This window comes from Aedes aegypti, chromosome 2, assembly GCF_002204515.2.
Source record: "Aedes aegypti strain LVP_AGWG chromosome 2, AaegL5.0 Primary Assembly, whole genome shotgun sequence".
NCBI classification, from domain to species: domain Eukaryota; kingdom Metazoa; phylum Arthropoda; class Insecta; order Diptera; family Culicidae; genus Aedes; species Aedes aegypti.
In genome coordinates, this window is record NC_035108.1 from 470,808,425 (window position 1) to 470,823,636 (window position 15,212).

At 38.0% G+C, this 15,212-nt stretch overlaps 1 protein-coding gene across 4 annotated transcripts in view; it reads right to left on the reverse strand.

Moving 5' to 3' along the window:
* The window catches only part of LOC5569526 (embryonic polarity protein dorsal), an 87,838-nt gene that overhangs the window by 43,207 nt on the left and 29,419 nt on the right, over positions 1 to 15,212 (reverse strand). For all 4 annotated transcript variants that reach the window (XM_021848337.1, XM_021848336.1, XM_001652790.3 and 1 more), the window contains one exon: positions 6,517 to 6,582. In XM_021848337.1, coding sequence (XP_021704029.1) covers positions 6,517 to 6,582 — 66 coding nt within the window. The remainder of the gene's footprint in view (positions 1 to 6,516; positions 6,583 to 15,212) is intronic.

Consider the following 15,212-nt stretch of genomic DNA (forward strand, 5'->3'; position numbering starts at 1 on the left):
GTGGTCATTTTATTTAGAATTCTCAGACAAATTCCATTTCCCTACTCGGGATTCGTGGTCTTTTGTCCGTACAAAAATATTAGAATATGTATGGAGCATGATCATTAGCCAGACAAACCCCTACCTTCGTGGTTTATGAACGGCCTTGGAGAACAGCTAATGTTAGAAAAAAGGTGGTAAATTTCAATGATCTTAATTACAGTCGAAGGTTGTTATAACGACAACTTCTATAGTGACAAAAGCTCCCTTGGAACATATTTTGATATTATTTACATTCTTTATAACGACTTTTCTCTATTATGACGGTCCCTTGCGATGTCGTTATAACAAGCTTCGACTGTAGTTATCTTATCACTGTGCATCAATTTAAGACAAATTTTGATTGCTAGGATTATTGGAAGGGACACTTCACTGGTTGAAGCAATACGCAACGTTTCCCCAAACCCCTACCTTTTAATAACTAATCACTCACGTGATGCTCCCCTATTATTTGAAAAAGAATATCAGAAAAAAAAAGTGGAACAAATGATTTCATCCTTTCAAAAAAAAAAAACAAAAAAACAAAAAAAAAATAGCATTATAAATCGTGGAAAGATTCCGATAGCAAGTCTCCAACGATATTCTTAACCTGAGATGTGATCCATAATATATTTAAAAGAAGCAAAAATTTTTCTTAGTTGAAGAACAAACATTTTTTTAACTAAAAATCATGGCTAATATTTGATACTTCTCTTCAGTAAACTTTATTTTTATCAGACAAATATTATTCTAATTTTAAGCACCAAAATTTAAAAGGCTGAACATTTTGAAATGTAGAGGAAAAAAAAACTAATAAATGTATTTTCATTTTTGAATTATGTCAAATAACTATTATGCCAAATGCTCATTATTCCGAATGGTATTATGCTAAACGGCATTATGCCAAATGGCTTCATGCCAAATGGAGTACACCATGTTGCTGATTACTTATAGTAGAGGTAAGATACACACTGTCTTCGGATAAGTTAGACAGCTCATTGAAAGACATTTACTGAATGAAATGGTCCTTAGTTTGGAATCAACTCATTAGAAGGCGCTAGTGTTAAGCATTTGTTTCGTTAACCCTTAAGTACCACGATGATTTTACCTTGCTGAAAGTTATATCATTTTCAATAGATCAGTAGTCTTCTAACATTTTTAGGCACAACTTCCTATCAAATCAAGTGCATAACAATAATATACGCATGGTGTTTCAACTCAGGTTTACAAACAAACCTGCTCAATAAAATATCTCCTACTCCTACCAAGTTTTGAATTCAACGGCTGTGATCTACCGTTGAATGTCCTTCGCAAGGTTTCGAATTCTCACTCACTCTCACGATAATGGATTTATCCCTCACAGCAATTTTCAGCGATAAGTTGCCTTGCGATTTTAGCCGTCAACAAAACAAAGTGAAAATAGATTATTGTCCATTTCCACAGCTGTGAGAATTTTGTTTTCTCTTTCTCCTATCCACGGAGAACTTTTCCTGTATCCATACCCACGAGCAGCAGTTGCTTCAGAACCCTGAGTCCTTCGTTTCGTTACCATATTCAAAAGACCATTTATGCAAGATTTGCACGTCAACTGCAAAGAGTAATTCAGTTACTCAAGTTTCAGAGAGCTTTTTGCCAACAGTAGTAGTGCTGGAAGACTCTAAATTTGGAGATCTAGGACCGTTGACTTAAAAACTAAGTGGAACCTAATTAAATAAACCTATATTGGTACTACCCGGGGTCAATTGTCGATCTGATGACCTAGTACTCCAAATAGTTCTTGAATACCCGAGTGTTGTAACGTATTTTGTTATTCAGTTAGGGCATTTTTTCTAACAAAATATGTTGAAAATATATCTCATTTTGTTATTTTCCATAACTCAATTATAACAAAATTCGTTATTATCTGAACATGAAAAAAACATACATGTATAAGCAATTGATCTCAGATTTTGTATAACAAATTGTGTTTTAATTATGTTTTGAAACTGATTTTGTTTTAATTGTGTTATAATTTCCTCCATCAGCTCAAAGTGCTTCTAACAAACATGAAACAAACCTTGTTATTTGTAGCAAATCTTGATATAATTATGTTGTAATCCACTGATCGGTTAACCTTGAACAGGTATTGAACTCAAATTTTGTCAGAATATAATTGAACATAATCCTCTGAGAGATCACTGGTTTTGCTTGTGGATCTGAAGGCCTGTTCTCAAAGAAGTTTTTGTATAGCCTTGAAGGTTCCTTGAACTTTAAAGAAGATGAGAATATGAATATGAATGCTGTTCCTAAGCCTTTGAGATATCACTAGTTACGCTCGCGGATCTGAACATCTCTACTCGAACGTGATTTTGAATAAACTCAAGCTCGAAAAATTGGTAGAACTTAAATATATGAACCTAGATTGTGAAATGTCACTCGTTACGAGTGTACATCCGATGACCTGTACTTCAAGTAGTGGTTGGACCCAAATCTCGGAAAAATACAATCAAACACGCCCGTATAGGTATCAACCATGGTCACAATCCTCCGAAAGATCACTGACTACGCTTGTTGATCGGATGGTCTGCACTCTAAGAAGCTCTTATAAAGCTTGACGTTGAACGCAAAACTTGACAGAGTATACTTTCACGAACTTGTACTGATATTCTAGTTATTCAAAACTACGAGAAATCATTAGTTAAGGCTGGTTTGCTATTGACAAGAAAATAACACACATTTCTTTGATCGCAAAATTTGTTGACCCATTCAGTAAAAGAATTTCTTTATTTTTCTTGAGCGAAGCAGCAAGCTTTAAGCTTGTATATCTAAATTGGATATTAGCGTTTGGAAATCCTCGCCTACTGCGTCTACTGGTTCATAATAATCGTATACCAGACAACCAACGCAACGGTAGAAATGACCACGCGTAAAGTCCATTCACAAGATAATAACAAAGAGAAAAGAAATTAGAAACAACAACAAAAAACGTAAACTCGAATTGACATCCACCGCAAACAAATCAACATATTCTGCCAATCATTGAGACATCGTTCACTTGCCAAAACTCATTCTAGCGAACACGACCAAAGAGTGAGCTCTACAAAACGGAAAACGAAATCCTCGTCGTCCTTACTCTCCATGACGCAACGTCAGGAAATGTTTATAAATAATGCTTAACGCATCGTCTTTCGTGATAGAGGAAAATCACTCAAAAAAAAAACCGGGAGGAAAACACTCAACGGAGACGTGCCAAATTTTCGTGAATTAACGACTTTCTACCTCGCGAAACCGGCAGTAGAGAAAAAGGAAACCACGAAGAAAAACTGGCGACAAATGAAAAAACGTGATCTCAGCAGCATGATCGTGTGATACGAAAATAAATCCGTGCGACGAGTGCTTCACGCGCCTCTCGCTCAGGAGACGCACTCAGGTGCACCACCAAGACCGACTCTCGCAGTGGAAAGGATTTTTTTGCGATTCGTGTGGGCACAGTTGTTTTAAAACTGAAAATCCAATGAATATATTTCAAACTTTGAATTCAAACTCCAAAAGTATCAAGGAATCCGGGGAAAATATAATGATTTATACGGTTTCGGTCGTCTTCGAGCCACTGTGAAGCGGGGTGGTGTTCGAAACATTTTCGCTTAACCGCCTCGTCGCCTACTTAGTTGCGCGCGCGGGATACTCCCTATGTCGAGAAAAAAAAACTAATGATCGCAAAATGATGCCGCACACCAGGCAAGCCTGCTGCGATCGTTGTCGTCGTCGTCGTCGTCGTCAAAACGATGACGAGTGATTTGTTTTGAGAGAAAAGTGTCGCCAAATTTTCGTCTTTTTTCTGCTTCGTTCTGCCGTAATGACGTAATTGTTTTAAGATAGTCCTGACGGTTACTGTGAACCGGGATGAATGTGCGAAGTGGAAAGGGGAGAGGGGCAAATGGCGTTTGGTCGGTCATTAAGAATTTCCCAGAAATCGGTCGAAACCGTAGAGCGGGTGGGCCTTGAAGCAGCCATTGAGTCACTGATTATTTTCTAGACTAGGTACTGGCCAAAAGACTGGCGGTGGCGGTTGAAAGCGTTTATCGCAACTCAATTTGCTGCGAGGTTCAGTTTTCGATGATCAGTGGCGGGATGATTCACGAACCAGTGGCAAATTAACGGTTGGGAAAATGGTTGGAAATGCTGTATTTGAGGGAGGATCAAGTGACAAGCGTTATTGCAACGCATCATCGCTACAGTAATTAATGCTGTCTAGTCGTTCGGGGCATAGGGCTGTCAGTGGTTGACGGGACAGATGGAACGACAGCTGTAGTGGGTTCAGCTAAATGCTGAGATGACTAATGTCAAGTTTGTCGATCGTAAGGTGGAAGCCACAGGCCATTTATGTTACGTACATGTGGATTCCAAATTTGTTGATAGCGATAATTTTTTTTGCAATTTCTCATCGTAATAGGCAGTATTTCATCCCGCTAATCTGTCATGAAACGGTCTACTTTCCTGCACTGAAGTATGCAGTGCGGGAATAGTAGTATACGGAATAAGTTGCAGAATGATGATTTTTACAGCACGAGTCGTCATTTTATCCTACGAGGCTTGCCGAGTAGGATAATTACGACGTGTGCTGTAAAAACCGAGCTCTGCAACGAGTTACGTACAACATTTTTTGCAATTTCGTAGAAGACCACTTGAGGGTATGTTCAGAATGTATTCACCATTATTTTACAATTTCTGAAAAATTATTTTGTTATGATTCATTACGCAACTCAAAACAGTTGCGTAATGAGAAAGCGTTGCGTAATGAATCGTTACAACACTGGTTTCAGTTGCGTAATGACTATTCCCGCACTGCATGCTTCAGTGCAAGAAAGAAGGCCGTTTCATGACAGATTGGCGTGATGAAAAACAGCCTATTACGATGAGAAATTGCAAAAAAGAATTCATGCAACTGAAACCGGTGCTGTAATGATTGTTGCGTAATGAATCATAACCTAACAATTTTTCAGAAATTGTAAAATAATGATGAATGTATTCGGATATAATTTCTGATACCCTCAAGTGGTCTTCTACGAAATTGCAAAAAATGTTGTACGTAACTCGTCGCAGAACTCGATTTTTACAGCACTCGTCGTAATTAACGTAAATTAACGACTCGTGCTGTAAAAATCATCAATCTGTAACTTGTTCCGTAAACTACTATTCCTGCACTGCATACTTCCAGGAAAGTAGACAGATTGGCGTGATGTATTGATACAAAACAGCCTATTGGGAAGTATGCACTTCAACAGAAAAGTAATCGCCTATATCGATGCGTGGGAAATTTCTTGCAAGAAATGCTCAAGAAAAGCATTTTACTTTGATCGCAGTACGCAGTTGAAAAGAAATGTCAATTCAAATGGGACTCACTGTAGAAAATTTCTTGACCATTTCTTTCCGCAGGAATGATTACTTTTCTTGAGCTGAACAGCATACTTAGCTTATTGATGTTAAACAGCCTATTACGATGAGAAATTGCAAAAACTACTATTTCAGTTTTATCTGTACTTCAATACACATCGGGACCTTCCCTACCTGAGTGGTTAGAGTCCGCGGCTGCAAAGAAAAGCCACGCTGAAGGTATCTGGGTTCGATTCCCGGTCGGTCCAGGATCTTTTCGTGATGGAAATTTTCTTGACTTCCCTGGACATAGGGTAACATCGTACCTGCCACACGATATACGAATGCGAAAATGCCAACTTTGTGTAAAGAAAGCTCTCAGTTAATAACTGTGGAAGTACTCATTGAACACTAAGCTGAGAAGCAGGCTCACTGGGGTGAGGATGCAATGCAAAGAAGAAGAAGATATATTTCAATATGAACTTCAGGTTGAATAAACTAATATTTCTTATTTAAATCAGTAAAATGATATCGAGAAGACTCGAAGGACCTAAAGTAAAGTCAATATTTCGAAACTTCAATAGTTGAGTTGAAGTGCCAAATAATAAGGAAATCCATGGCACCGACAAAGTTTTCACCAATAAATCATACATCCGATAAGATTTTCGTTATCATGGAGGGTTTTACCCGATAGCGCCAGAAGCCAAATCATACAAATCAGGCATATACAATGTTTTCTTCCCAATAAAAAAGTTGTTTGCTCAGACTTTCCGAATTCCGCGCCGTTTGCAATCGGCCGTAGCGTCTGCTGGTAGCTCATCCAATGCCTACTTAGGGACGCGACGTATTTATGTGCCCAGAACAAATCAACCCTCGGTCAGTACCTTCGTCGCGCTAGAGTAACGAGTGAAAATTTCGATCCGCCTTGAACTTGAATCCCCCGTTTCTAGTCTACCCTAGAAAATGAGATTCACTTGCACCTAATAAAAGTAAAACAGGGACACCAATCCGTCTAGCCGAAAGCCATTTGTCAGCGCCGTCAAATCGCAGACCAAGTTTGTGCCCAATTCGAGTGTGACGGCGCGACATCCTCGTGCTCCACGCCTGCTGTGTTTGGTTCGTGATTTTCCAACTACCGATACTTACTGATTAGGTCCAAAATGTCATCCGTTACTATGAGGTTGTTGGGCAGATCCGGCAGGCTGGGATCATCTGGAAAGAACAACACGAGCACAATTATTGGCGGTAAGTGATGGGTAGCGTGGGAAAAATACGCGACTGACTGTAATAAAAGCGGATTCCACCCGCACGCCCAAAAGAATGCAAAGAATGTTAGGAATTTTCATAGGTCTTTCTCACATCCGTCAGGTTCGGTCGTAATTTGCTCGGTTAACCTATTGTGTCTTTGTGTGTGGAATTTCAAAGTTCGATTGGAGTAAAGCTAAAGTATTACTTTTGATCGTGGATTTCATGGGATTTTTCAACCACGTAGTAGGCGATAAACGACTGACGGATTTCAGTTGGGCCGCAATAGGTTAATGTTTACATCTAGATACCAATCAGACTGCTTCGATAGATTTAAGTACTCCTGGCTTCAGGTTGGTAATCAAGAATGCATAACTCAGTGGGGTGGCATGGTGAAATGCCTCGCGGAAGGAGTAATATATTCAAATCACACCGAGAAAGCAGCTGTAATACACGTACAACAGTGAGTGGAGTGAGAAAGAAAGGAATGTGGGTGGTAAAATCCACCCGCTGGTTTTAATGGCTTGTTTTCCTTCAACCTGTAAGAAACGAGGAAGTTTGGGTTGCGTGAGTGAGAACCATTCAAATGGGGCTAAATAATCGATATTGCGCCAGGTTTCGGAATTTGTGTGAATGACCGCCGCCGTTGGCAGGGATTATGAATTTGAAGGAGTTAGGACCACAAAATACTCAAACTATATTTTCAATATTTCAACTGTTTTTCTTCGAGCACCAGATGGTCAACCTTGAATCACGAAAAGGAAATGACTGTTACGACCGAGTAGATTTACCGTACAACCGATTAGTATTATTATTCCATCAAAGCGAAAGTTTTCCGGGCGATTTAGATTCACGTCGCCATAACGATCACCATCAGCGTCACCGTAGCAGGCGTAGAAAACGCAGCCAACTTGGATTAGTTTATTGCCTGCTTGCACTAGAAAAAGGACAAATCGAACCGTTTGTGCATCACAACAAAGATCTCGACACGGGTGAGTGATCTAAAATAAGCGATCCCCCTGTCGACTCGAGCAAAGATGGCCACTGAACGCATCGTGATCTTTTGTTTTGTTGACATTCGTGCGGCCAGAGCATCTTTCCCCGACAAACAAGGAAGAACAGCGACTGATGTCGTCGCTGTTTTTCCAACCGTTTTTCCAACTGGTGTCACACTCTGACAAGTGCAGCTGCAACTGCATTCGCTGATTCTTTTTTGCAACTCGACGATGACCCTAAGTAAGTGGCCGGGCGACGATCGTGCACTTGATCATGATCACGAAAGCGAGAATTTTCACATCTGACACTGACACTTTTCCGCGACGTGTCGCATTTGTGTGTTCGGACGCGTGTTGAGCTTGTGGGTGGAAGGGGGTGGAAAAAACAACGGAGATGATCGCCTTTTTTCGCTGCAGTACTCGATACAGTGAAACCTCCGTTTACGTAAATTGTATGTTCGTGGTAACGCAGATTAATGTTACGTAAATGGAATTCGTTCAGCACATACTGATGAATGTTCTGTAAGGTCTAAGCTCTAAGAAACGTCTAATCGAGCTTGCGATTTTCATGGGGTATTATACCCTATAATAGGCCTATAATACTGCCCATACTCGCATAATAGTCCCATATTATTTGGGATTTCCTACATAAATGGGACTGTTATGCGAGTATGGGCCGAATAGGTCTTCAAAGTTATGAAAACAACCATTGATCATCGGGAACATTATCATTGCCTTTTACAGTCGCGCAAGATCAAACAATTGTTATATAGTTTCAAGCTCAATTTCCATTTAACATTATCCAAGAGCTCTCTTGAAGATCTTAATGATTCATCAGATCTTCAACAACTCAAAAAAGATGCTCATAAAACATGTTCTATCATGTTCCAGTTCACCAAATATTTACAGGTATCCTAAAACATCTTTTGGTTGAGGCTTTCGGATGCACATGCGTTACCAGTGATCTCTCGGAAGCCTATGATTAAGGCCCATAATAAAGCAGACTGAATCTCGATGTTAAATGAATAAGGTTTACACTCATAGAGGCTCACACAGTTATGCTAAACCAAGTTTTAGTTAATCAGAGCTATCAGGTTATTGATGATTTGTTTGAGTAAAGGTTTCTAGCTCTCAAACATGTGATGCCTTGAAGGTAAATGAATAAAATTTACGTACAAACAGACCTAAAAGTATGTCTGGCCAATATTTAAGTCCCACGACTGATTGAGATAATCCAAGGGTTCTATTGAGAACAGGTCTTCAGATGTATAACCTTAACCAATGACAATTTCTTTATTATACTACAGAAAATCTTTCAAGAATTTCGTAGGATTCTTCCGAAAAATCCTTCTGGGAGTTTTGGCAAAAATCTCACGAAAATTCTTCTTAGTTTCCATCGGGAATCCTTCTGAAATATTAAAGTTATCTCTCTGATCGCTCTGTGATTCTTCCGAAAATGTTCCTGGGACTTTCTCTTGGATTATCCCGAAAATTCCTCTTGGATTTTATGGAAATCCTGTCAGATTTCCTTCCGTAAAAATTTCCTGCAATTTTCCCAAAAATGTTTCTACTATGATTGCTTTCCAGAAGGATGGAATTATTAAAAAAGATCTGGAATTCTTGTGAATATTTTATGAAGATTTTTCCAGAAATCTTTCGTGTCTTTAAAAAACTGAAATTATTATATTAAACCCTCTGAAATTTTTCCACAAATCCATCAGTAATTCTTTCGTTTTATCCATGGAGCTTTTTTGGCTATCCCTCTCAGATTATTCCGATTTCTATAGTATAAAATCTATTTTTTTACTGTCAAATTATTCCGTTCAAATTCTTGGGATTCTTATCAGTTAAATTCCATGAAAAATTTCTAAAATTCTTGGTGACATCTTTAGAAAATCTGTCTTGAATTTGAATGGAAATCTTTTAAGAAAAGTTCCGGACAGCTCTGGGTCTGGGACTCTCAAAAAATACCACTGAGATTCTTATGGAAATCTTTCTAATACGCTTATCAAAGTTACTCTGAAATAGTTCTTGAAATTCCGTTTGAAATTCATCTGTAAATCTTCCTGGACTTCTCCTGAACACCACTCTGGAACTATTCCGGAAAATTTTCAGGAATTACAATTACAAATTAGAATTACAAATGAAATACATGCAAAAATCCATTTGTAATTCTTCCATGATACTTTTTCAGATTTTCACAGGAATCCTCAAATAATTATCCCAGAAATCCCCCCACAATTCATGCAGAGATCTCTCTGTCGTTCTTTAGCAAATTATTCCAGGATTCTCCCGAAAATCCTTCTACAACCCCAAAGAAATTCCAACAGGATTTCCAGAAATATAGGGTCCTAAAATTTTTAATGAAATCTTGTTTTTATTTAATAACACGAAATAGCATGTAATTGCAATTACATTAGCAATTTTTCCCGCTCAAATAACGGCACTAAAACTCAAATTGGCACTAAAATTGGAACAAGGGCTTTAGGACTCTATTCCAGAAAGACATTCGGAAAAGTTCGAGAATTATTGTCTGAAGAATCCCAATGATATTTTCAGAAGAATACCAGAACGATTCACGGTAGAATCCCAGGAAAGCTTCCGTAAGTGTCCTTGAATGATATCTGGATGGTATTCTGGATGAATCTTCGGAATGATTCGGAATGGATAAAATTCGGAAGAATCTTAGAAAGATATAATGAAACCTTCCAGCAAGATTTCCGGAAGAAATCTAGGAGTATTCCAGAAGAGTTTTCGAAATAATCCTAGAGAGATACTCTATAGAAAAATCACACGAATATTTCTTAAAAAAAATCCAGGAGAAAGATATCCCGAAGAATTCTAATACGATTTTCGGAAGAATCCAAGTATTATAAGGATATTGACAAATAAATTACAGAGGATAAGGATTTTCGAAAGTTTTCTCGAAAGATATCCGAAAGTTTTCCGAAAACGTCTCAGATGATTTTCGTTAGAATATAGAAGAATTCTCGTAAGAATCCCAGGAGTATTACCGGAATAATCTAAGAAAAACATACGGAAGAATCTCAGAGTTCAGCGGAAACCCCGAAAAATTTCAATTAGAGCCCTAAAAAATCATTCGAAGAATCCCTTAAAAATATCCGGTAGAATTGCATCAGGATTTCGATAGAGGTTTAAATATTTAAAGAATTTATTTTCCAGGATTTTAATAGAAATTCCGAGGAGATACTCGCAAAAAAAAACAGAGGGCTTTCAAGAATCCCAAATATATGTTCATAAGAATCACAGAGAAATATCTAGAAGAATGCTAGAAGTAATACCGGGAGAGTTCTATCAAATTATCTTAGAGCGATGCCTTCAAGAATACTAGGGTTTCCAGAGGAACTTAGAGGGATATCAGAAATAATCCCTAGATTTCCAGAATAATCCCAAAGGGGTTTGGGTAAAATTGAAGAGGAATTTAAAGAAGAATCCCAGGATCATTTCCCAAAGGATTGTTGAGCGATTTCCTCAAGAATAGTTAAGGATTTTTTTCTTATAATATGAATAACAGTATTATGATTCAAATAAATTTTTCGTGTAGCATTGGATTTCACTGTACAGGCAATTCGTAATATTAATATTGCATTAAATCTATAAATCTTTATCCAAGTGAATTTTCCACATCTTAATTAATTAACGGTTCAAAGAGTAAAATTCCATTCTCATCAAGGATACTCATAAACTTTTTGTTTGATGATACATACTTGAATTATATCGTATAAAAAAATACCAATTAAAATTAAAAAATAATAATTACAAAAATTTGTATGTATGTATGGAAGATAAAAAAAATGTTCCCTGTGATGGGATGACAATTTTATTAGAATGAGCCTCCTTCACATAGGGATGATTTGATTTGTTCGGATGGTTGATTTTTTTTTCTATCTTTATTAACGAGATTTTTAGCCCTGGGCTAGTTCATCTCGCTCGGATGATTGATTTCAGGAGGATTTTGATTCTCTATAAATAATAATTTATTATTTTTTCGCAGTAAATTAGAATTGAAATATTAAGTCTTCTGTAATCAGATACTTGTTGAACTACATGTCTAGTAATTCGATATTTCAAATAAAATTTGCTAAACTGAACATGAACCAACGAGCATTGCTTTAATGATATTTTTTTGTACTCCACAATCAGCATATACATCCTCCTAGTTTAGTTTATGTATATACGAATTATTATTTCAAATCATTTCAACTAAATTAGTTTTGTTGTCGACTCTTGGACACGGCAACATGTTGCAAAAGCAGAATAATAATAATAAAAGGTCATTTCAAATCTAGTGTTAATCTCGTTCCGTGTGCGCGCTCTTTCTTGGGAACCGTCAAAACTGACTTTTGTGCGGCTTCTCTGTTGCGCTCTCCTTCACAACTGAACAACTCAGCACGATCCACCTCGGGATGGATTGGTGAGCTGCCTGGTTGTTGCAGATGAACACTTATCGTGTAGCGCGACATCATCATTGCAACCAAGATTGCAACTTACCAGAAAACGATAGGTTGGATTAACAACAGCCCTGAAGTCCATCAAATTATGGGTACAACGGTTGTCTAAGGTTATCTTAAAACTTGATTGAGTACAAAGCTTCTGGTCAACAAGTTTCAGTAATAATATTTTAAAAGTAAGCGAACAATGTGTTCTATTTCGTTTTGATTCATAACTCGCTCCCAGATTTCCTATAAACTACTTTGAATATTGACCTTCAGACTGCAAGCGAAGTATTTTTTTTTTGGAATTTGACTTGGTATAACATGATTAGGGGAACTGGGGGTAATATGCCCATAGGGGGCAAAACGCGCCACCATCGATTTGGCCGAACGATGTGTTTTAGAATGCTTTTTTTTACCCTAGATCATAGAAAATGGATAGAAATGCTTTTCCTAATATGTTTTCATGTGGTTTTCTCAACCAAATCGATAAAATCGTATAAAAACGTTTTTCGCTGTTTTCGTTGCAATTTTGTGCGATTTTCAATGTCATTTTTTAGCTTAGCTTAGCTTAGCTTAGCTTAGACTGACTACACATATCAATGGTTGCTATTCCGTGATTGACCGAAGTCAGTGAAAATGCACAAAGAATCAACTAGAAGTTCAGCTGGGATTGGCCATAATCTTCTTCAGTGTGCATAATTCAGTGCCTCTATTTATACAAGGTCAATAACGGCGCCGGCCACGTCCTTGCAGTCAGGTGGGATTGAGGGAAGGAATGTTAGTGTGTAACCTTTGCTATTTGGAGACCGTGTTTGCCTCTGCATCTCCACAAAGGTTACTGGGAGGGATGTTTGTCAATGGGGAGGATCGTTGGGTCAAAGGATTCACTTTGATAAGCGATTAGACCATGATAAACAATGATTTGTGAGATATATACATGCTTATACGTAAATATAATTGTTCATATAATTTCTATGTAGAGGAAAATTATGCCGACACTTGAGGTGACGAACCATTCAAAGTTTGTTGGACAAATACCTAAATGTAACATTGCTACAGCTGTCAGTACGAAAGCATGTGTTATTATATTTTACTCATTTGAAAAGAAACAAAAAACTTGATTGGGTGGGACATCATCAGAAGGCCGGCTCCAAAGGCACGTTCCCCACCAGTTGGGAGATTTGTGAATAAAGTGAACCTTTCGCAAGTCTACACTTGTAGTGTCGAACCATTCAAAGTTTTTTTAATTACAAAAATAAAGGTATATAAGGGGTGTTCTGACAAAAAAATGTTAAACATAAATAAATCATGAATCAGAGTTTGTGTCGACACTCACAGTGACGAACCATCCATAGTTTGTTGAAACATCATATTTACATCCCACCATTGTAACGATTAAATGTGCAGTCATACATTTTATAGATTAGAAATAGTAGCATGAAACGAGCTCACCAATTGATCCGTTATCCTTGACTGAGCAGCCACAATCCACTTTCAGCTTCACTCGTTTGCTCGGCTAGCACTCAGAAAAAAAAAAAAAAATAAAAAAATAGGCGCGTGACCCGAAAAAAAACACGGACGACAGCTCGGGCTTTCTTGACGCACTGCCCAGGAGCAAGCGTCAAGGTCGTCGAAAGATCAAAATGAACGAACCGATCGCGGCACTTTTTAACTTACTCCAACCGAACTCCCCGATCACGCCACTTTTTCACTTACGAGATCGACGCGCGACATGTTTGATCCTGCCCTCGTCGCTCGCTCCGGCAAAAGCAAGCGTCAAGGTCGAAAGATCAAACAGAACTCCCCAGCAAAACGCGCGAAAACGAAACACAAACCCCGGCGTCCCGAGAACAAACTGTCTTGCTTGGGCTTTCCGAAACACTGCCCAGCAAAACGCGCGAGAACGAAATACAAACTCCCGGCGTCCCGCAAACGCGCGAAACTAAAAACAAAAACAAACTCCTGGCGTCCTGAAAACAAACTGTCTTGCTTTGGCTCTTCCAAGCACTGCCAATTTTCAATGTCATTTTTTAGGTCGATAAACAACCAAATTTCTGGAACTATTGCCGAGAGCCAACTTGTGCACTGTCATAGTTTGTATTACGTGCAAAACATATGTTAAATTTGCCCTCAAAAAGCTTATTGAAGGACCTAAACTTTAATCAACTCTGGGGGCAAAACGCCCACCCCTATTTCATAACACCAAAACAGCCGTTTGAATTCAAATTCTACCAAACGTAATGGCACGTTGAAGTTACGCAAAAATTGGAACCTTACAAATGTACATTTTTCGCATCAGCATGTATACTATTATTGAACAATAACATCTGAACAAACGCCCGGATGTATGCAACTCATATACAAGCATGATTGTGTGCGTTCGTTTACAGCATGACTAACGCCGAACTCAAGCGGGGCGTTTTACCCCGCAAAACAATACATATGCAGTTAAGCAAGCATTTTTAAAAAAATAATTTATAATCCCCAGAAAAGTTAAAATGGATAGATGTTTCTACTATTTGGTAGAAAACATATTTGTCTATCCGACCATAATTAAAAAAGTGCATAAAATAATGTTTTTCACATCTAAAATCGCTGTTCTCCTTAACGTGGGCAAACTACCCCCAGTCCCCCTAGCTACATTTGTAGGTCTGACGACCAATGCGTTTAGTAGTTCTTTAATATCCTAGATCCTCGGTCATTGTACTCTTAAATTAAATGAGTATTGTTCGCAATACTCGAAGGTGACAGATTACACTTAAAAATCTGAACAAAACAAAAAACAATAAATTTTAGGTAATTATCAGTCGAACAGCCTGTACTCAAAAATTGGAAGAATATATTTGAATGAGTCTTCATGGATGTCAACCTTGTTCATAATCCGCTGAAAGATCACTGGCTACTTTTTATAAACCTTAAGTCCTTTTTTTCATAGAGTTAGTAGCTGACCTAGAACACTGAGGCAAATTAAAATATATCTGACATAGTTTCACAAAAACTCAACTAGACAAATCTTACTATACTATTTGATGTCAATCCACACAATTTGATAAAAATTATGTTTTATGGGCAACAACTCCATTTACGTAAAAAATATTCCCTTTGTGAAAATTCTAAGTCAGCATAAACGGAGGTTTCAGTGTAC